This window comes from Rhipicephalus sanguineus, chromosome 10, assembly GCF_013339695.2.
Source record: "Rhipicephalus sanguineus isolate Rsan-2018 chromosome 10, BIME_Rsan_1.4, whole genome shotgun sequence".
NCBI classification, from domain to species: Eukaryota; Metazoa; Arthropoda; class Arachnida; order Ixodida; family Ixodidae; genus Rhipicephalus; species Rhipicephalus sanguineus.
This window is the reverse complement of record NC_051185.1, coordinates 130,672,147-130,696,049: the sequence shown is the minus strand read 5'-3', so window position 1 is coordinate 130,696,049 and position 23,903 is coordinate 130,672,147. Positions and strand designations below refer to the sequence as shown.

The following is a 23,903-nucleotide window of genomic DNA, read 5'->3' as shown; positions in this document are numbered from 1 at the left end:
CGCGCCTCAGCGGCGCTGTCTTCCTTACAATATATATAGTTATGAATGAAATGAAGTATAAAACTAAAAATTACATCTAAGGTGGTCAAGCACGAAGACCGGGTCAGTTGGCGAGTAATGACCCAGCACCATCTCCCCGAGTTGCCACGTTGTGACAGTCGAGTCATACACTTGACAGTGGCTGCTCAAAGTATGCTTTCTTTCCAAAGAACAAAGCTTGTTCTGATGTACGCATGTGTATTTGGCGCCTTGAAGAAGCAGTTCGCGACAGCCGATCTCGCTATTACATCCTAAAATCCAGATTTGCCTGCTTGCCTATGACATTTCTAAACAGCAACGATGTCGCGCTTCGGCGTATTCCTGGTCGACAGAACTGAGCGAAAGCACACGAGCCTCTTGGCTAGTCTCAGCTGCAGAAGCCGCCACTGTCCCTCTTGCAACCGCAGTAAATTCCTGTGAGCGCTCAATAGGACGATTAGCTATGGACAAGGGGCAGTTTCCTGAACACCAAGGATCTCTCGGCACCCTGCTTTTATGAAATGCTGGTAGCCAAAACGCTGTCGCGATGCCGACGCCAAAGAAACGCTGCTTTGTGTGTGGGTCACACACCGGCATTAACCTCCCATTCCATTTCATTGTCGCGGGGAACACGCTCGGGAGGAAAAGAGGCAGCACCCCCCCCCCCCCACACACACACAAAAAACGATAAAAAAAAACAAGTACCGAAGCCTGTTCAAGTTAACTCAGGAAGTCCCTTCCCTTCCTACGCAGCGCACGAATACAGCCATATGAGAGGCTGGTGGTAGAGTGTAGGATCGCGGAATGTAGGCGATACCAGGTGGAACCAACGTTACTAGACCAGGTCTGGTACGTTGGGTGGAAGCACGTCGCACCTCTTAAATTTGGCGCCAATATTAAATCCAGACTGAAAGTACACAAAGCACTTTCAAAGCCTGTAAAATGGAATCCCGAGGCTTGACACGCATGACAATTATACCATAACAATAAGGAAATAAAAAGGGAGGAAATGTTGCGGAATAACTTTGGATAACTAAGCTATTTTCTTCAGGAGACAACAAGGAAGAGCGAGACGTCAAAATGTAAATTTTTTATGGAGATTTGCCTCTGGTTTGTAAAAAAATGAAAGCCTGAGGAAAATATCTCTCCGCAACATTTCCTCGACATAACAAAAATGAATGCAGTGCAGAAAACCCCGTGTAAATATGACCAAATTTGGGCACGCTAGGGCTTCTCAAAATGCGCATGTATTCTCTATGGAAGCTCGCGCTGGTGAACCCTCTTAACGCTCTAGCAGTCACCTGTTGCGCATACCCGCATACCGCGGCAGGTGGCATACAGGTATGTGCCACACGTGTCTGGAGGAAAGGGTTTGACGAGGTACGCGACGGGATTTTCACGTTATTCATGTCATGATGATACCGTCGTATTCGTCATACCGCCTATAGCGAATTCGGTCTAAACCAAGTTAAAGAGGATATCAACGAGACCACCCAGACGTAGGCGGGCGGGCGCGTGGATGGACGGACGGACGGACGGACGGACGGACGGACGGACGGATGGATGGATGGATGGATGGATGGATGGATGGATGGATGGATGGATGGATGGATGGATGGATGGATGGATGGATGGATGGATGGATGGATGGATGGATGGATGGAGGACGTACGGACGGACGGAAACACTCAAAGTGCGTTTGGTTCCCTAAGAAATGCTTCGCATTTAAAACCGCCAGGCCTGCGCGCAACGCGTACCACAGTCACATCGAAGGATCGAAGAGCGGCCTTTCTAGAGCATGGTTCCAAACTCTCTTGGGGCATCTAATACAAGTACTCATGCATGGTACCCACTACGCCATAAATCATAATTTTTGTGAAGTATGGAAGCACCCACTATGCCAGTCTTCGTCTTTCTGTGGATAAGCGAGGTACCCGCTACACATTTGTGAGGCATTATGTGCGCTTTGTTCGACCTGCATGTGGCTGATGACGATGAAGAATTATGGCTTCGAACTTTGTAGAGAGCGGGAAGCTTTAAACAGCATACTTGTTGCGCAATTAGAAATTAGAATGGTGTGACGCGTGGTTCTTATTTTACTCTTCTGCCACGCTATATTACATAGGCTTTAGGAGAGTGTGTGAGTTGGTGCATAGCTTAATAAAAGTAAATAATTAGCTAATTAACTTAATTAAATAATTAATTAAGCTATCGCGACTCCTTGCCCAACATGACGCCTGTATAGGTTTTTAATCGCAACAGAATTTCAAACACCAGCGTGGCTCCGTGGTAGAATACTCGAGTGCCACACAGAGAGCCCGCTTCAAATCCCATTCGATCCTAGATATTTCTAATTTATTTCATTTTTTCTTATTTCGCTCGATAGCGGTTACAGACCCCGGCGGCGGACAACTACGGCAAGCTAGTTATGATCTCATAACACCTTTCGCTGCGAAAAAATTGCGTAACTTGCACTGGAGACGCAGTGCCAAGGAGACAGTGCCGCTGACTGTTGTTGCTTTGATAAGTTTTGCAAATTTCCTCTTTCTTTCTTCCCCTATTTCTTTCTCTATGCTTCCTTTCTTTCTATCTCTGCGCTTGTTTCTGCTTTTTCTCTCGCTCACTATTTCTTTCTGCCTTTCATTCCCACTATTTCTCCCTTTCTGTGTTACGCTCTCCCCTCAATTCCCTTTCCACACTTCCTTGCCATACTATACACCAATTTCACAAGGAGGCTGCCATTTTTAAAGCACTCCACCGCCGCAGCGCCGTCTATCGTCTGCGACGTTTCGCCGCCCTTCCGGTGTGTGGGGTTCCGCGGCAGTGTGTGCAGCGTATACGCTCAGTTCACAAGGTATTGCTGTTCTTCGCGGTACACGGGCGAAACAGAGCAACGCTTTTCGAGTGTAAAGGCGCTGATAAATAATCGCTCAGCTCTCAGCTTCAAAAGTGCTGAAACAGCAAGCAGCGGCGGCCCACGAGACGTTTCCGCAGCAGCGCCGATGATGAGTATAATGCCAATGCAGTTCTAAAGCAGCATGTGTAAATTGGTAATTGCGTTGTATGTTTTCTTATAGCTGGCCGGGCGAGGTTCTTGGAATAATCACTATAAAAGAGCGTTAACATTTAGGACAACTCTCGAAGTAATCGGAGAAACGTAAATGGAGACGAGCGAACACGTAGGTCATTGTCCGGCTGCGCGCTAGGCGCACACATTAGTGTTTAAGATGACTCCCGGGTTTCCGTGCCGTGATTATTCAAATTCAACGTAACTCTAATCCCTAAGAGACCATTTTGGTTCCGCTTGGCAGGTTGCAATACAATGTTCATGGAACGACAGGAGCACAAACACCGATGCCTGTGTTTATTCGTGTCGCCGTCGTAGCTTGTGGCCTCTGATCGTTGCAGAGGATAAGGAACAGAAGTAGGCCGGGTGAGCTTATAATGCGGCGTAGAAACAGCACGATGATAAAATAAAAATAAGCCTGTTGCACATCTGGAAGCACGGCGTGGCGTAAGTTCGCTTCGGCGCGAGCCGCCGCCACTAGCGATACGCCGAAGGGCGCCCGTTTTGGTAACATTATTGTCAATTTGTTTTCTGGCGAGTATTTCAGAAGCATTACGACGAGCGCACGTGTCCAGGTAACGACCTGGCTTTAACGAACGTGGGCCGATTATTCACGACACCCAGGCTGCCGCCCGAAAAGAAAAAAAAAAGTGCGCTTGTCATAACGCTACCCCAGTTATCGTCACAAAATAGACAAGTCGAGCAAGAACGTTCTCTCGACGAAACGTTATAAACGCGTACCTACGCCAAAGAGCACATGTCATGCGGGCCTTTCTGTCATGTAGATTGAAAAGTGCTCATTCAATAATCTCGAAATTGCACGCACTAAGATGGAACATTTTCTAGCTGCAGGCATTGTAAATAATGTGCTGAAGCATAGAAATCAGAGAGGTTGAGAACAACTCTTGGCCGAACATCTTGTGTATTAATCGTCAGCCTTGACATTGGTTCTCTTTGGTGCAGATGATAAAGTGTACCAGCACCCAAGCACAATCACAAGCTGGTGTGATGACTTGAAAAAATGGCCATAAGTGCAGACACCCCATATAATAATATACTATTTGTCGGAGAAGAAGGCGTGCGACCTAAGAGAAGCGAAGTCATTTAAAAGCATTGTGCACTTCGAATGCCTTGACTGCCAGTCTTTCAGGCTTCCGTAGCTGTTGCCGTAGCGAAACACAGCGCAGTGGTAGCTAGTCGACCTGTTCTCGTCCGACATTTCGATTGTGAACACGCAGACCTCTCACGCACCACGCAGTGCAAAACTCGGGAATACGCACACACCAGCGGCAGCGCTCGGCCGAGGTGGAGAGAGAGAAAGCGGTGAAAATACACCGGTTCGAGACTACGCTCCTCCTCTCCGTGAAAACGGTCTATACTATACAAGTCTATGCTATGCTCTGCTAGCGTGCCTGGATAGCCGAGTGGTTAAAACGCTCGCCTCACAATCGTGGGTATACGCACGTTCGCCTCTCACCTCACGAAGAATTTTTCCCTAAAATTTCTCTCTCTCTCTCTCTCTGTACTCTATGTCTCACATAATGGTTATCGCATCCCGCACCAGAGAAATCGGCGCGGGAGCCGAGCAGGATATGACGAAGAGGACATTCATGATGATGATGATGATGATGATCAGTACCCTATGTTGGGCTAGTTGGTGCATCGTTACTTGAAATACGTGGCGCAAGGTTGCAACTGAGACGAAACAAGAAGAGACAGAAAGAACGCCAACTCACAACTAAGTTTATTTTCATGAAGCCTTCACAACATAAAGGCTCTTGGCGGACATGCGCAGAACATTTCCTTCACCGCACGTGCAGGCATGAAGAGACGAGGTTTAAAAAGAAGATCGCAATCATGATATCTGGAAACCAGCAACAAACAGATGTATCCTAATGTAAAGACGTCGAAAAGACATCGTAAAGACGTCGTTTCAGTGGTTTTTCCTTGACCTTCGCACAGGTTTGTGTTTCTGTTTTTTTTCGACGTCTTTACATTAGGATACATCTGTTTGTTACTTGTTTCCAGATATCATGATTGCGATCTTCTTTTTAAACCTCGTCTGTTCATACCTGCACGTGCGGTGAAGGAAATGTTCTGCGCATGTCCGCCAAGAGCCTTTATATTGTGAAGGCTTCATGAAAATAAACTTAGTTGTGAGTTCTCAGTTGCAACCTTGCGCCACGTATTTCAAGTAATGATGATCAGATCGCGACAGACAGATTACGGACGGCTTAAACAGCTGCGCTGTTCATTTTCGCTAACAGTGACAGCACTGAAAAAATGACGCAAAAATTATTCGACAGTGTTTGTCAAGCCCTATGTTGGTACCCAAGGTAAAGCTTAACCAACCTAGTAAATCAATACAATCATCTAGGTGATTACAGCCAAGTCAATTAGGCTTACAGCTTTCAGTGCATTTCTCTATATGCACGATCACTTGTATGTGCGTATATGTGTAAATGTCAAGTCAATAGGTGTTTTAGTTGTGCCTGACTTGCTGTTCTTCTGTATTCTGTCTCTTCATTATGGTTTCGATATTAATATGAGGAACTACGGGAAAATACAGCCTTCAACTGCAATTGAGACCTTCTACCTCTGGGCACTGTTTAATGAAAGCCATACATGCGATATCAACCTAAGAATGGCTGTCAGTTGGGCTTGTTGGTTCATGGTCTTAAAGCGACACCAAAAAGCAAAACGACTTTTCTCGCATTAGTAAAGTAGTCTTCCATGATACCAAAAACACCACGCTTGCTGCGAGAAGACGCTTAATAAGCGAGAAAACGCGCAAAAAAAATACAGGTGGCGACGCCACCTTGGAATTCCCGCACCATTTGCCGTGAGGTCACATATTTTTGACGGCGCCTGCTTGGGCCTACGTAGTTCCTAATCGGTTAAATCCAAGTACATTGTCCTCTGAGGGTGCTAGAGACTTGACATAGCGAGTTTGTGGAAATTAGGTCGAGCCAGTGGCGCCAAAATACGTTAAATGCTCTTTGAAACCTTTTACGTCACGAATTACAAAGTTCGGCGCGAAATTTAAAAATGAAACTTTGAACTTGCTTGTCTCCTCTAATAATAAACCTATGGTGGTGAAATAAACTACACAAGAGTTCTCCGAGCATACTTTATCAATCTAAACCAATTCATTGTTTCTCGTTAGTGTCCCTTTAAGGGTTGAATCGCGTAGAGCCAGGGACTAAAAGAAGAGAAGACAACACACAGAGCGCAAACTACCAACAAAAGTTTTTTTCCTGAGCACACAGTTTTTATGCACCACTCTGACGCCACCAGGTGAGTACAACAATCAACTTCTTAGAAACGCGAGCTCTTTGCCAGATAAGTTTACAGACGGCGTGCTGGCACATTCGGGACCTAATCCAACATTGTTCTCAGCTTCGATTATTTCTCTCGCCAATTTATCGTTCTGAGATGCGACAAATGTACCCCCGCCCCCAAAAGTTTGCGGAACGCGAAATTTCCTAGAAAGCTATAATCACGCTTTGTCTGACAACATAGCCTCTGAATCAATGTTCCAACCTGCAGTAGTGCCTGCGACCTATACAGATACCCGCTAGGTTAGAAGCGCCGTGCAGTAACAAAGCAGAAATTCGCATTTTTAGTGGAGCCCGTGTTCCGAAAACTTTCGTGGGCGGGTGTACATGCACTGAACACAGGTTGACACCCAGATGTCTTGCAGTGAATCGTAAGCCATCCGTCACGTCAATTTTTTTACATTGTCGTTATGTTCTCTAAGTCTGTCATTAATACACCTTCCGGTTTGACCTATGTATATCTTACCACAAGAAATCGGAATCCGATACCCAACATTACTCTTGCAAGGAATATCGGTGACTTCGTACATGCATTAGAATTCATATTGCTATTATTGAGGTGGCATAGGTTCGGGAGTTTGCGCGGCGCTGAAAAGACTACTTTTACGTTGAAACGTTCCGCCACTTTTTTTCAAATTTTGTGAAATCTTGTGGAAGTATGTTATGACGGCAACTTTTCTCGCGTTAGTTTTTGAGGACTCCTCAGTTGAGGACGTCTGGCGATGCTTTCTGAGCAACGCTTCAGCAACAGAGGATAGCCGGTCGGACTGGTGCTCAAAACTAACCGCAACTTCATGCTCACATGAATTTGATATAGCATTATGAAAGCAAAGTTTTACAATTGATCTTTTTACTAATTTGGAGTGTGCCGAGTTGTATGGCAGGACCGTTTTATTACATCGAGGTTGATAGCGCCAACAAAAATTATCTGTATGGAAGGTGAGCATGATGTCAAGGAACTTGATCACATTGTTATCAGGCATTTCATGCGTGAGAGTTAGGGGCTTAAAGCTATCTTCAAAACGAGAAAGAACGTCTAACGCGTATGACTGGTTACCTACAGGGTCCTTGTCAAACAGGATGAGATAGTCGTCTACAAATCTGTGAACCATGATGACTTGTACTTCCAGCATCACGGTCAATGAGTGCTCAAGAAACGTGCCCCATGCACATTCCTCACTGCAGCCCTCTGCAAGTCCTGAAGTGAACCCATCTGCCAAAGCTCTTTCCCATTGGTGCCGTCACAGTGCAGACGAGATATGTTCAGTACAGTACTGAGACAACTCAGAGCTGCAAAATCCTGCCTCAACACATTCACATGTTGTGAGGAGACCAAGTGCTCCAGCAATGTAACATCCCTGACAGAAATTTAAAAGAACTGCACTCTTGTGGACACCATTTTTCGCGCAATAAGATTAGGTAATATGAGCGGTGGTCAAGTTGGGAAACAAGTATTCAATCTGCAGTATCTGCATGAGCAATACCAAAACAGTCAATCCTGAGCGGAGCAAGAGTTGTCCTTAGGAAAACCGACTTGAAACTAAACAAAGTCACTTTGAATGCAGTAAAGTCGCGGTGAACGCAAATTGCTTAAAGAGACTTGAACTGGTTCATGTTGTATAACGTAAAAAAAGTTTGTCCATCTCAACGAACAGTTTTGCTAATTGCTGGAAACGCAAGCACCAAAGTAAGCTCTACAATAGTTTCCCGAATGAGCCACAATGTGAAATATACTTTAGTGACACCCGTCTCCTATCCAGAAATCCATTAATAAAGCCAGCAAGGACTTGATTAAGCAATAATTTTGTAGATATTTCAGACATAGCATAGATAACCAGAGAGTTTTGCAGCGCCGTCATGCACAGAAAATCAAATTAAGGACAAGTGAAATAGATAATGCCTTACCAATAAACATTTGATAAACGGTGTGTTTATTCGGTCACTGAATGAAGCAGCATTCCAAAGACAATACTAACGAAGCCTAACCAATTCAACAGTCCTCAAATGTGCCTCATACCTAGCCGCCACATTAGCGTCTTAAAAAACTTGAATGATTTATGACACGGATTGCTACATTTCTGCACGTCTCATAATAATCTCAACATGGTCCGTAAAATTTATGTATAGCGCATGGTACAATGGACCACTGAAATAGGCCTTACCTGGACCACAGTCATTGAGCACACAAGCCAGATCAGAGATGAGCAAGCATGCGTGCTCTACAGAAGAACCCCCTGACTAGCCCTGGCATGCGTGCGTGGCTGCAGAGACTCCTGATTGCTTCCCTCTTATTGTGTTTCTGTGCGTCATTACTATAATGTCAGTCTCCGCCAGTCATGCAGATCATCAGCAGCAGGCGCAAACGCCGAGGTGTGTATGCGCATGCACTCCCTTCCACTGACAGCGCAATGCCAATATTTTCCCAAAACACATTTAGTAGGAGCAAGAAGTCATTCTCAAGATAACCTTCAAGCGGTTATTACGAGATCAATCAGTCATAGTTTATTCCTATTCAAATACAAAAAACTCTGCTGGGCCAGTCACGCAACTCTAATTACTTCTCAATTTTAATGAAGAGATTCTGTATTATTCAGATTGTACTGTACCGCTGGCCTGAACATGGACAGAAAATATAGCGCTGCCATGCAAATATACTGCCAGAATACAGAAATAGACAACCAAATCTGTGTAAACGGAAAATGAAGGTGCAAAGGAAATGCTCCATTTAGCTGAAGTATAAGTTGAGTGAATGACACAAAAATCGAGAATAATTTATTTTAAAAGCTTCAATGACTTTAACTTTGAAGAAGAAACTCGCATTGCTATGCATTTTAATTACTCACTTTCATTACCTCCCAATGCTCATTTTAGTATACGCAGACTACAGGTCAGTATCTTCCAAAATGAGACAATTGGCAAGAAAGGTTCGCAAACAATGAAAGCCGTATGCATTTGTTCGTGTTGAAAAGTACGCAATGAGTCCTTGAAAAAGCACATGTTTCACTGCTAATGAAGCAGAGAATGTAAAAGGTTTACGTCGTATTGATATCAATCTGGTGGCCAGCGTGAGCGTTTTCAGTCCTTGCTTTTTGTCTGTGCAGCACATATTGTTCAAGCATTACAATTTACATGGTTGCGTGGCATGCATCGTCCCAGTTTCATTTGAACTAATGTTACCCCCAGGGCTATGTTTGTTCACAGAGTCGGTGGCCATGGTGCTGCATTTATCCAACAGCTTCTTTTATCCGTTCTAGTCAGTCAAGTGCTTGCTCAGAAATCATGAAGAAATACGCTGGCACCCTTGCAAATGCACGCACGCACGCGCACATACGCACGCGCAGACACATGTACACAATGACTGCCGCTGGCGTAGCATCAATGTTAACTCAAGAGATCCGAAACGCCCATCAGAAGCAACGAAAAATCCTGTCCACCAGTGTGGTGCGACAGGCTGCTGAAAATGCCTTGCAAGACTGGTTTCTCTTGGCTTTGTGAGGTCGAGTGCCACGCGTGCAATGATTCACATTTATTTCTTGATTCATGCACAAGAAATTTCTCAAGTGTTGCAAGCAGCTCGCGCCATAAAGGCTGCTCTTGAACACATTTCGTGGACATAGGAGTTACAGCGACACCACGATATTCCGTAGATATGATATTGTGGCACCCTATACACTGTGGGTGCGAGCAAAAGCATGAGAGGCTGATCCTCCTACAAGCTTTTCAGTGCGTGTGAGCTTAGAACACCTCTGTGCGGATTGCACATCGCAGTTGCATAAGGTGCTTCTACAGACAGTAAAATTCGGTAGTGGCAGGAATGGTATTCCTGTACCACACATTAGGTTGTTTGGTCGACGGTCAGCCAATGCTCATAGAGCGCCCACAAGCAGGCTATTAGAGGTAGGGTTCTGCGCACTGATGATGCAATATGAAAAAAAATTCAGCAATGAGCAGGCACGTGCTGATCTATACGTGGTGCCCTAAGCCATGCTGCAAAAGCAAGTGTCAGCCAGCTGCTATTACCAAAGTACGCCACTAAAAGTGCGATCGGACTGCTCAGGCAGACTGCGCCCACACTTCACACAAGCCACACAATGAGTGATGACACAAGATGATATTTCCTTTCACCGCATCACTTGTAGCATTAAAGCCAGGTAGTTTTACAGTCGTTTAGTCAAGCCCATGCGTCGTCATGGCCATCACCATAGTGAACAAAATAATTTGCAGGAGGTTTGTAACTTTGCTTGCTCTTACCGGAGTCAACCTTAATGCATGCACATGCGCAGAGTGGTAGACGTTGGTGTGGTGCTCTTAGAAAATGTGTAGAAATTATTCCCGAAAAACAATAGAAGCCCAAAAACTTTTTATCTGAAAGAGGCCTGATTTTACCGTACCATCTAAGAACAGTGGTGTGAAAAAAAAGAAACGGTAACCCAAGACACGGCTCCTTCCTCATGTGCACCACCGTCCTACGATGAGTTACCAACTCGCCCAGCAGTGCGTCCTTCTGTACTGCACCACTAACGTAAGTTTGGTGAGCCAGCAACAGCGGCGAATGATTCTCTTAGGTGACAATAATCATAATTGGTCATTGTTTAGAGGGCCTTTGTTATGACGATGGTGTGAGACCCCAAGAAGTGGCCTTCCATTCATGCCGCAATGTCAAATAGAATTCACAAGGATGTAAATGCTGACAAGGAGCGTTTGAATGAACTTATATGAAAGTTAAAAACAACTCCTGGCGCCCCAAATTTTAGCAAAGCTGAATTCCGTTCAAAAGTGTCCATTGTCTGTTGGGACTTAGCTCCCATGGAAACTCTCGCTTCGCTGCGTCCACACCAAGCACTGGCTGTCCTATTGGCGCTCGCAAAAGTCTTGGAATTTAAATGTGTAAATCTACTAAGAGAAGGCCAATTAAGGGTCTCATGTATTTATTGGTTCGGAGCTAGTTGGTACATTGACATTATGAAACCGCTCTGTGTGTCGTCTTCTTGTTCCCGTCTTCGTGCGCTTAACGGTTTCATAATGTACTGGTTAATTAACTACATTTAACAAATTGCTTAAAGGGTGCAACGGGGATGAGCGCTTAATCTGGCATGCGGTCGCTATCAACTGGACCAATGGAAAACGTCTTTAGCTGTACACTGCAAACAGCCACCAGTAGTTCCTACTGTCCTCCTCAAATAAAACTTGTTCGGCAAATGTGACAACCTCAAAGCCATGACATTTCTTACATCCGACTTACAGTCCACAGAAAGACAAAACATATATATCTGCATGGTCACAAAAGAATCGGCTAAGAAAACATTGTCGTCATGACTAAATGCAACTCAATTCCAACATAAGCTGCGCAAAGATAACGGCAAAATCAACACTCACCTCGGAGTAGTGCTCGTTGTTCTGCTGAAGCAGGTCCACGCACAGTTCGGCCAGATGGATCAGCTCCTTCAGCTTCCGGTTAGAAGGCTCCTCAAGACTCGAGTCTGGGCGTGGAACAATGAACAAGTCCATTTCAACTCAGCAATAAATGGAAGTTGGCGTAAATAACCAGTACCTATGAATGCCCAGCAGGTTTAGCAAGGAACGTTTAACTCGTGTATGTTGGAATGGCAGAATAGGCGTCTCTCTGTGTCCTCTGAAATGCGAGCAGTCCAGAACCGGCTCACGTAGAAAAACCAAATGCCTGTTGAGTGAAAGATGTGTCATCACTCTGAGAGATCGCTTTCATTTATTCAGTTGTTAACAAATAATGTTCATGACACAGCGCCACTAAGACCATGAATTTTTCACAACACAGCAACACCTTACAAAGACACGGTCTTTCACACATCCGTCTCATCCTTGTGATGCAGATGTCTTGCACAAATGAAACATTGCATACATTTTAACACGAAAGTGTTTTATGACCGGGTCCACCAAGATTTCAGTGACGTATTTCCGTCACGGAAATGACGAAGAAAAAATTTACACGATCAGATGGCAAAGAAAAAGACGGTTGGTCTCTCCGTCATAGGAATCGGAATAACACGAAAGTAAAGCGTGCCCCTACAGAAGTAACTGAATGTTTACTGTACATTGATATAAGAGTGTTTGTACAATGTATATTGATCTGGCAGCTACAGAACCGCTTAACGTGGATGTACCCACTTTGATGATTGGTGGTACATCTCCATCCCGACGACTAACGCCCATGTTAAATGATTAAACAAACCCTTGTGGTAGCTGTAGTAGTTAACGGTGAAAGCGTAATCAGAGAACGAGGTGTGATAGCCAGAAAAGCGTCGCATATTGGGCGCAGAACTTGGTCGTCATCCCGCGGTATGTTAAAATGTGATAGAACACCCACGGCCGGACTATAGGGAAAGGCAAAGCGCGTCGTGCCGCCCCGGTAGCCTGGCCGCGATTTTTCTCGGGGCGAGCGCGTGAGCGGGGAACGCGGTGTTACAGCCAGATGAGGCAGGCGTGCGTCGCAGAGCTATTTTTGGTTTGGATTAGCGTGATGCTATCAGCGAGGCCGGCGCTTTTACGACGCTTGTGGTAAGGTCGCCACCTCGCGGTGTGTTAAGGCATTGGCAAAATTGAGCTTCTATTGAAAACGCGCGCAATAGGACGGATGGGTAACGCGTTGCAAGTGCTAATCGTGGAGGCCGCAGTAATGACGGCTTGCTTTATTTTACCACTCCCAGAGGGCAACAACAACCCGCCTACCGGGTGAGTGGTAGATATAAAAGGCGCGTTTGTAAAGGCGCTAGAGTGACCGTGGCGCAGTGGATAGTGTGCCCGGCATCTGTTGTTGCGGACCAAGCGGTCGTGGGTTCGATGCCCGTTGACGGAACTTTCTTTCTTTGCCATCTGATCACGTAACTTTTTTCTACGTCATTTCCATGACGGAAATACGTCAATGAAGTCCTGGTGGACCCCGGCATAAAACACTTTCGTGTTAAAAAAGTTACAACGGCCCTCGAACCCACGACCGCTCGGCTCGCAGCAACAGATGCCCGGCACGCTATCCACTGCGCCACTGTCACATACTCTAGATGCTTTACAAATGCGCCTTTTATATCTACCACTCTCACGGTCGGCGGGGTGGTGTTGACCTCTGGGAGCGGTAAAGTAACGTAATTCGTCATTACTGTGGCCTCCGCCATTAGCACCTGCAATGCGTTACACGCCCGTCCCATTCAGCGCGTTTTCAATAGAAGTTGTATTTTGTCAATGCCTTAACACACCGCGAGGTGGCGAACTCAGCCGAAGCGTCGTAAAAGCGTCGGCCTCTCTCATAGCATCACGCTAATCCAAACCGAAAATAGCTCTGCGACGCGCGCCTGCCTCACCTGGCTGTAACACCGCGTTCCCCACTCACGCGCTCGCCCCGAGAAAAATCGCGGCCGGGCTACTGGGGCGGCACGACGCGCTTTGCGTTTCCCTCTAGTCCGGCCATGGCGTTCAATCACATTTTAACATGCCGAGGGAGAGCGAGCAAGTTCTGCGTCCAATATGCGACGCTCTTCTGGCTATCACACCTCGTTCTCCGATTACGCTTTCACTGTTAGCTACTACAACTACCACAAGGGTTTGTTTAATCGTTTAGCATGGACGTTAGTCGTCGGGATGGAGATGTACCACCAATCATCAAAGTGGGTGCATGGTTCAATGGGTGTTCAATGGGTGTTCAATGGTACCATAGCTGCCAGACATCAATATACATTGTGCAAACTCTCTTCTATCAATGTACACTTATTTATTGTGCGAGTCTGGTTAGAGTTCGACCGGAATGTCTTGCCTCTCAACAACAGACATACAACCCTGGCATGCATTTATCGTTCCCCGTGATCTTCGTATTCGGACTTCTGTTCACAGCTAGAAGAAATTCTTGACATCTTAACCAATGAAAATAAAAACATCATCATTTGTGGTGACATCAACATAAACATACTTCATCCCATCTGTCAGTCGTGCTCTGATTATATCAACTGCTTATTTAGCTATGGTTTTTCTTCTTTAATCGATCTTCCACAAAGATGTGACACTGCTGGTTCTTGCACGTTAATAGACCATATATTTTCGTCTTCATCCTCCGATTGCACCACTGGAGTGATAGATTACTCCATTACGGATCATTATCCCCTGTTCTTCAGTCTTGGCACCGGAAAACGTATGCAGCATCGCCAATGCACTAAAAGTGTCTTCAATGAAGCATTATTTACACGAAAGGTGCACGGCACATGCCGGAATAGTGTTTTACGTGAAAATTGTCCTGAGAAGGCATATTCCATGTTCCTGTCAATAACGACGGACTACATTATTGACTGCACAACCCATGTATCCCGTAAGCACACATTCTCGTCTCCTAGGGATCCATGGATCACAAATGCGTTGCTGCGCTCTATAATTAAGAAAAAAAAATCTTCTTAAAAAGGTCAAACTGCATCCTTTCAACGTATCTTTGCGAGCTAGATTTAAAAATTGTAACAATATTCTTTCCGGCATCCTTAAGCGTACAAAACGAGAATATTGCTGCGGACAGCCATCAAAAGACGATTAGGCTGAAGACGACGACGACGATTTGGAGACTGTTGTGTGCCGCTGCCTTGCCCGAGCACTCTCCTGTAAATACACTTGTTTACAGCCTCTAGTCTTCGTCTCTTCACGTAACATTTTGGTGGACGTGCTGGGTACCTCCCTTCGTCACGAAGCTTCGCAGTGGACGCCACCTTGAGCCTTCGAACATGGCTCTGGAAAATGCGCCGACCACTCCGGCTCCAACACCTGCCGCCAACGCGACGTACATCAACGTCACCACTCCACGTGACCCTGGTGTTTTCTCTGGCGCCAACGGGCAAGACGTCGACAAGTGGCTCAGCCTTTACGAACGCGTCAGCACAGGCAACCGGTGGGACCCTACTCTCATGCTTGCCAATGTGCTATTCTACCTCGACGGCACCCCGCGAGTGTGGTATGAGACGCATGATACTGAGCTGACAAGTTGGGATCTCTTGAAAGAGAAGATGCGAGAGTTGTTCGGCAACCCTGACGGTCACCAGCTCGCTGCGAAGAAGGCGTTGTCGACCCGCGCGCAGACGTCAACAGAGCCGTACGTCATGTACATACAAGACGTCTTGGCTCTCTGTCGTGCAGTTGACTCGCACATGACGGAGCAGGACAAGGTTGCTCACATTCTCAAGGGTATCGCTGATGATGCGTTCAACCTGCTCGCCTTCAATAACGTGTGCACTGTTGATGCGGTCATCAGAGAATGCCGGCGCCTGGAACTCGCTAAAAGCAAACGCATTCTTCCGCAGTTTGCTCGCTTGCCTAACACCGCGCCGACGTCGTCCTGTGCCGATGTTCCCCGTTCAACAAGCAACGATGCCAACGTTACCCGAATTGTGCAACGAGAAATTGAAGCTGCTTATCCAGCTACCTGCGAGCCCAGCACCTGCTCTCCCCCTGCAGTTCCGATTTCGATGATTCAGGCAGTTGTCCGTCAGGAGATAGCAAGCATGGGACTCCACTCTGTCTGCTCGGTAAATCACGTGGACTCTCGGCCGCATCCTCCGACTGCACCCCCTTCACCGACCCAGTTCCAACCACGTTTCCGCAACGCTGAATGGCGCACTTCTGACGACAGGCCCATCTGTTTCATCTGCCACCGGATTGGACACATCTCTCGGCATTGTCGCAATCGCTGGAACTCTCCTGCACAGCACACGTACACTGGCTACAACCGCGCCTATGGCTCTTACCGTCCCTCTACAGCACGTGCCGATCACGCTGCCACTGAATCTGTTGCTCCTAGCCGCCCGTACTCACGCTCACCTTCGCCCCTACGCCGGCAATCCCGCTCACCCCAGCCCCGTCGCTCCAATTCGCCAAGCTTCAACGCACGCTCCCACCCGGAAAACTAGATGATGCAGCGCCCGGAGGTGCCGCTGCATTGCTCCCTACGCTGCCAAATCCTCTACTGACCCTTTCGACCAATATGAACCTCATTGAAGTCCACATCGACGGTGTTCCTGTTCGTGCTCTAATCGACACGGGAGCCCATTTATCTGTGATGAGTGCTAGTCTTCGGACTCGCCTGAAGAAAGTTCTCACACCAGCCGCGAAGCCAGTTGTCCGTGTCGCCGACGGCGGAACAGCTTGTGCAATTGGCATGTGTACAGCTCGAGTCGACATCGCCGATCGCTCTACCATCGTTGTTTTCACCGTACTAGCCCACTGCCCCCACGACGTCATTCTAGGCTTGGACTTCCTTTCTGCTCATTCGGCGCTCATAGACTGCTCTACCGGTACTCTCCGCCTTGACCTTCCTCTTCTAGATCACCCTGCGCCGCCTCCCATTCGCCTAACCGCCGCAGACTTCGTTCGCTTACCACCCACAGCTCTGACCTACGTTGACTTGGTACCATCCTCACCCGTGCCCGACGGGGAGTACGTTGCGACTCCTGTCAAGGATGTTCTTCTCTACCAGGGTATTACAGTGCCTCGTTCTGTATTATGTATTACATCCAATCGCACATGTTTGCCAGTGGTCAACTTTGACTTGACAATGCAAGTGCTGCCACGAGGGATATCCTTGGCACATATCAGCGCCTTCGACGATCCCTCGATAGCATCAGTTACGTTGGAGGCTGGTACTACCGAGCACACCGACCACTCGCAGTCCGCCGCATCTGTTCTCGACGACCTGAAGAGAATGATTGCGCCAGATCTACCCCCAAAGAATTCTGACGACCTCTACCGGGTTCTCTTTTCGTACCGCGATATTTTTGATCTTCATGACCGTCCTTTGGCACAAACTACGACCGTGAAACATCGCATAAATACTGGCGATGCCGCTCCTGTTCATAGGCGTCCGTATCGAGTGTCACACGCAGAGCGTCAAGTGATTCAGACCGAAGTCAAGAAGATGCTCACCAAGAACATGATCGAGCCATCATGCAGCCCATGGGCATCACCCGTTGTCTTAGTGAAAAAGAAAGACGGCCCGTGGCGATTCTGCGTGGACTACCGGCATCTCAACAAAGTAACAAAAAAGGACGTTTACCCCTTACCTCGTATTGACGACGCCCTTGACTGCCTACATGGTGCTCGCTACTTTTCGTCTATTGACCTACGCTCTGGCTATTGGCAGATCGCTGTGGATGATATGGACCGCGAGAAAACCGCTTTTATCACACCTGATGGTCTTTATCAATTCAAGGTGATGCCATTCGGACTATGTAACGCACCGGCCACATTTGAACGCATGATGAACTCCCTCCTTCAAGGATTCAAGTGGTCCACATGTCTGTGCTACTTGGACGACGTTATAGTGTTCTCCCCCACTTTCGAGAGTCATCTAGAGCGCCTATCTGCAATCCTGCAAGTTTTTCGCCGAGCCGGTTTGCAACTTAACGCATCGAAGTGCCACTTTGGTCGTCGCCGGATTACCGTACTTGGCCACCTCGTTGATGCCAATGGAGTACAGCCAGACCCAGCCAAAATTCGCGCTGTTACGAATTTCCCGATTCCTAAGTGTGTGAAAGATGTACGCAGCTTCATTGGTTTATGCTCGTACTTCCGCCGCTTTGTGAAAAATTTCGCGGTCATAGCACGACCACTTACTGACCTTTTGAAAAAAGAGGTACCATTTATATGGGGCGACGCCGAAACTTCCGCGTTCGCTCATTTGATCCGGCTGCTTACAAAGCCGCCCGTTCTGGCCCACTTTGACCCTTCTGCGCCGACTGAAGTTCGTACCGACGCCAGTGGGCACGGCATAGGCGCAGTACTAGCCCAACGACAGCACAGTACTGATCGCGTCATCGCCTACGCCAGCAGGCTCCTCACAAGTTCGGAGCGCAACTACTCTATCACGGAACGTGAGTGTCTGGCCCTAGTTTGGGCTGTTGCGAAATTCCGCCCATACTTATACGGCCGACCCTTTTCAGTCGTAACGGACCACCACGCGCTCTGCTGGTTGTCCTCACTGAAGGACCCTACCGGACGACTTGGTCGCTGGGCGTTACGCCTTCAAGAATATTCTTATACTGTCATATACAAGTCTGGTCGCCTGCACATGGACGCCGATTGCTTGTCCCGTTATCCTGTAGACGAGGCCGAAGACACCGACCACGACGCATCCAATGGCATCTTTTCTCTGTCTCCTTTCGAGAACATCGCAGACGAGCAGCAACGCGACCTTTCGCTGCGAGAACTCATCCACCGTCTGCAGACATCGCCCAATGACACTTCAGGGCGCCACTTCGTTCTCCAGGATGGTGTCCTATACCGTCGTAACTTCCATCCAGACGGGCCGGAACTACTTCTAGTCATACCGAGCCAATTACGCCGAACTGTTCTTTTTGAACTTCATGACGCTCCAACTGCAGGACACCTAGGTGTATCGCGCACGTACGACCGCATCCGCCGTCGCTTCTATTGGCCCGGTCTCCTCCGTTCTGTTCGACGCTACGTTTCTGCCTGTGATTCCTGTCAACGTCGCAAAACGCCCCAGATGTTGCCTGCTGGTCATCTCCAACCAATCGACGGTCCCGTAGAGCCGTTCTTCCGTGTTGGACTTGATCTTCTCGGCCCCTTTCCTACGTCATCCACCGGGAACAAATGGGTAGCCGTGGCGACTGATTACGCTACCCGATATGCCATAACACGGGCTCTCCCCACCAGCTGCGCCACCAACGTCGCGGACTTTCTCTTACATGACATCATCTTGCTCCATGGTGCTCCACGACAGCTACTCACTGACCGTGGCCGTAACTTTCTCTCTAAAGTTATCGCCGACATTCTGCGTTCCTCCGCCACTCAGCACAAACTGACCACCTCGTACCATCCACAAACGAACGGTCTCACGGAGCGGTTCAACAGAACCCTCACGGATATGCTGTCGATGTACGTGTCGAATGACCACCATGACTGGGACATTGCTCTCCCTTACGTCACGTTCGCATACAATTCTTCTCGACACGCCACTGCCGGATTTTCGCCGTTTTATCTACTGTACGGTCGTGAACCCACTCTGCCACTTGATACTGTTCTTCCTTCGGCTGCCACCCCAACTACCGAGTACGCACGTGATGCCATAGCACTTGCCGATCATGCGCGCCAACTTGCCCGTACTCGGCTGACTGCCTCGCAAGACACACAGCGACATTACTAAGATGCCCGCCACCGCGACGCACAGTTCTCGCCTGGCGCGCTCGTGCTGCTCTGGTCGCCTTCCCGTCATGTGGGACTTTCGGAAAAGCTCCTGTCTAGATCCACAGGACCCTACCGCGTCATCCGCCAAGTAACACCCGTGACCTACGAGATTACTCTGGTCAGTCCTCCTTCACCCTCTGCCGCGGTGTCAAGTGACATCGTGCACGTCAGTCGACTCAAGGCCTACTCCAGTGTATCTGACCCATAACTTTAAAGGCTCCGGGACGGCGCTTTTACCGCCGGGGGTCATGCTGCGGACAGCAATCAAAAGACGATTAGGCTGAAGACGACGACGACGATTCGGAGACTGTTGTGTGCCGCTGCCTTGCCCGAGCACTCTCCTGTAAATACACTTGTTTACAGCCTCTAGTCTTCGTCTCTTCACGTAACAATATTATGAACGGCGGATAATTGAAAACGGAAGAAATACCAGGCGCAATTGGGAGCTCATTAAAGAATTTCTTAATATTACAAAGTCAGATAAGGGTATTAAAAAATAATTTACAATGATAGGGAATACACTAACGAGGCTGATATACCTAACGTTTTCAGTGATCATTTTGCCACATGCCAAAATACGTCTTCTTCTAGTGTTCCACGCCATCTTCCACGTAGCTCTCGGTCCTTCTTCCTTCGTCCTGTTTCTTCAGAAGTTTTTAATGTAATTTCTTTCCCTCAAAGTTACGGGACCAGGGCTCGATTCTATCCAGCCTTCAAGAATAAAACTGGTTGCTGCGGACATATCAATGGTTGTGGCAGATATTGCTAACAAAATCTTCAAATCAGGTAAATTTCCCGAGTCGTTGAAACGTGGTAAAGTGATTCCGGTGTTCAAAAATGGTGCTCGTGATAACATTAACAACTACCGCCCAATTTGTATTTTGCCATTTTTTAGTAGTCATTGAAAAGCTTCTGTACACTCGTTTGATGAACTACCTAAACAAATTTAATCTTCTCTCCCCCCGCCAGTTTGGTTTTAGGAATGGTTATGCGACGGAACAGGCCTTAATCAATTTCACGGACAGCATTAAACAATATATTGATGAAGGGTTTGTCGTAGGAGGCATATTCATTGGCCTAACAAAAGCATTTGACACACTAGTACATTCTATTCTTCTCGATAAGCTGCAGTCTTTTGGTAATACTGGGCCACCAATAAATTTATTTCGCAGCTACTTGTCCGACAGGCCGCAAGTAGTGTATATTAATGGCCAATTTTCATCAACTAAATTAATTAACTGCGGCGTTCCCCAAGGCTCTATATTAGGCCCTTTGTTTCTCCTATTCATTAATGACTTAGCCAATGCGCTTACCTCTTCTAACTGTTTACTGTATGCTGATGACACGACCATTTATTCACCACATCAATCAGTCACCGCACTTCAGGGCATACTTACTACAGATCTTAAAAACGTTCACTCATGGTGTATAAATAACCAACTCAAAATTAATCCTTCTACAACAACTTTTGTGCTTTTTCATAGCTCTCAAACGGTGATTACTTCCTCCTTACTTGTCTCATTGAACAATTATGATATACCGGCATGCCCCGCCACGGTGGTCTAGTGGTTATGGCGCTCGACTGCTGACCCGAAGGTCGCGGGATCGAATCCCAGCCGCGGCGGCTGCATTTTCGATGGAGGCGAAAATGTTTGAGGCCCGTGTACTTAGATTTAGGTGCACGTTAAAGAACCCCAGGTGGTCGAAATTTCCGGAGCCCTCGACTACGGCGTCTCTCATAATCATATCGTGGTTTTGGGACGTTAAACCCCAGATATTATTATTATTATACCGGCATCTGCTAATGTTAAATTTCTGGGTATTACTCTGGATAAACACCTTAAATATATTATTCACGCCAACTCACTCATCAAAACGGTTTCATTTGGTATCCGCATTATCATTAAAGCACGTGCATTCTTTCAACCTCATATTCTTTTCTCGCTTTATAATGCTTATATTAACAGCCACTTGTCATAGTGCCTATCATCATGGGGTAACACATACGCCATTCATCTCAAACCGCTTCAGCGCCTTCAAAACCAGGCGATAAAATTAATGACGTATAGCCCATTGCGTTCCCATTCTACACCCATCTATCAACAGCTGCGCATTCTACCGATTCAAGAGTTGTTTTATCACAGATTGTCCCTCATCACATACCGTCTCATTCATCGTGAAATATCATTAGATAGTATTCCTCACCATGTCCTTGTCAACAACAATAATACCAGGTTTTCAGAGCAAAATAACTTTCTTTTACCCTTTTAACTTTTTTTGTACATGCAATAATAATGAATAAACTTGAACTTGAATGAATACTTGAACTTGAATGAATAAACTTGAATAAACTTGAATGAATAAACTTGAACTAAACATTCAGTTACTTCTGTAAGGGTGCGCTTTACTTTCGTGTTTTTCCGATTCCTATGACGGAGGTATCAACCATGTTTTTTTATGTGCCACTGCCAGCAGCAACCTTTTGACAGCTGGTGAATCCAACGTCCCATCTGTTCACTAGAGCGATGAATTTCCAGAGCCTCTCTGTTCTGCTCCCTTCCATGATTTAGTTATAATTCGGCACCTTTGGTGAATCTCCAGTTTATTTTCTCAAAAATATGCCTGATTACAAACTGATGAGCCTAATGCTCTACTTGTTTTTGCCCATTCTAGACAGCCATCATGTTTTCCATTTTCTCCTCGAACTCGCAACCTTCTTCTGCCTTCTCATCCGTACAAACTTCCATCATGCTACTTACCCCGCACACTGAACACGTTACGGTCTTTTTTACCATGGCTAGATCAGTTCACCGATGCCCACGTGTTAGAAAACTGTCACAACAAATAATCACGGCGTACTAAAATGCACTACTGTATTTTGCTTGCGGCAGGGTGGTGCCCTCTGTCTGAGGGGGACTCAGCTTAGCACAGCGAAGGAGCAAGTGCTCCACAGTCTCCCGCTCGCCACCGCAGGACCTGCAAACCGCCCCGCGCATCTCGGTGGCGCAATCAAACCGACTTGGATAGTCGAGAGTGCGGTGCGCGCCCGCTCGAGCCTCAAAAGTGAGGGCACTACCACAGCTATTGTCGTACAGCGGTTCCGTCGGAATGTCTTTCTTGCTGTCCCGATACATGTGGAGGGTTTCTTGGAGAGCATGGTTGATGGCCACATTTCTCTCTCTGCCTCACATACAAAATTCCGAATGTCTCTAGCGGTCTCTCGGCCGGGTCCCGTTTTGACATAGTCCAGGAGGCCGTATTTTCGCCTCAGAAACATCTTGGAACTTTAGCGCACACACACGAGGACACACAAGAAAGAACACACGAACTGCGCTGGTCGGTGTGTTCTTTCTTGTGTGTCCTCGTGTGTGTGCGCTAAAGTTCCAATATGCAGCAAAACCAACTAGCCCGCTTTTCCGTATTATTTCAGAAACATCACTCTCGACCTGCAATGAGTTCGAATGCCCTTTAGGTACATTAGGTACATGTATCGAAACAGCCTGCGTGCCCATCTGCTGTCGTTCATGGTGCGCAGCCGACATTCGAAGGAGATTTCGCTTCTGGCTTCTGACCTCGCGAGCTTGGAAAGAGGACCATCCGACATCCCCCTCGATAGCCTCCACGGCGACACGCCCATGGCATTAAGGCAAGACCTGTCGTTTCCCACGTTCCAGCCAATCCCGTGTTGGGGCTGACAGACATATGGCCGAGTTCCCATATGTAAGTCCAGGCACTTGCACGGCTTTCCACAGGTCGCGTGCCATGTGGCATCAGCTGCAGCCCCACAGACATTGTCGACGCCGTATGCGGCTGTCTCGCTGTGCTTCCTGTCTCAAATGTGTTTCATGTCCCGCAATGAGCTTGTCTGAGGTGGACAGTATGACGCCTAGATAGCGGTATTCCTCCAGTGTGGGCAGCTCCTCGCCATTTGGTAGCACCACAGAAACCTCGGCCCGATCACCAGTAAACTGGAGCACCGGTGACTTCTTCGGAGTGAAGGCCAGGCCTAAGGTGTCAAGGTGGTTGGCTGATATATGAACCAGATGCTGCAGTTGCGCCGTATTTTCGGCCAATAGCACGAGGTCGTCCGCGAAAACAAGACCGGGGAGTGTCCAAGTCGTAGGGGCGCCGTCGTATGAGCAGTTGAGCTCATACAACTTGAATCCCACATCTGACTCCAGGAGGGCTGTTCCAGACCAGCTGTATACAACATACACAGGAGTGGGGAAAGAGGACATCCCTGTTCAGTCCCCGCTGTACTGTCACTGGGCGTGTACGTG

At 47.3% G+C, this 23,903-nt stretch overlaps 1 protein-coding gene across 3 annotated transcripts in view; it reads right to left on the bottom strand.

The window, feature by feature from the left end:
* Positions 1-23,903, bottom strand: part of LOC119372450 (calcium-dependent secretion activator) — a 1,123,203-nt gene that overhangs the window by 508,641 nt on the left and 590,659 nt on the right. For 2 of the 3 annotated variants that reach the window (XM_049419575.1, XM_049419577.1), the window contains one exon: positions 11,800-11,903. In XM_049419575.1, coding sequence (XP_049275532.1) covers positions 11,800-11,903 — 104 coding nt within the window. Of the gene's footprint in view, positions 1-11,781; positions 11,904-23,903 lie in introns of all 3 variants that reach the window. The other variant, XM_049419576.1, reaches the window with a different exon arrangement.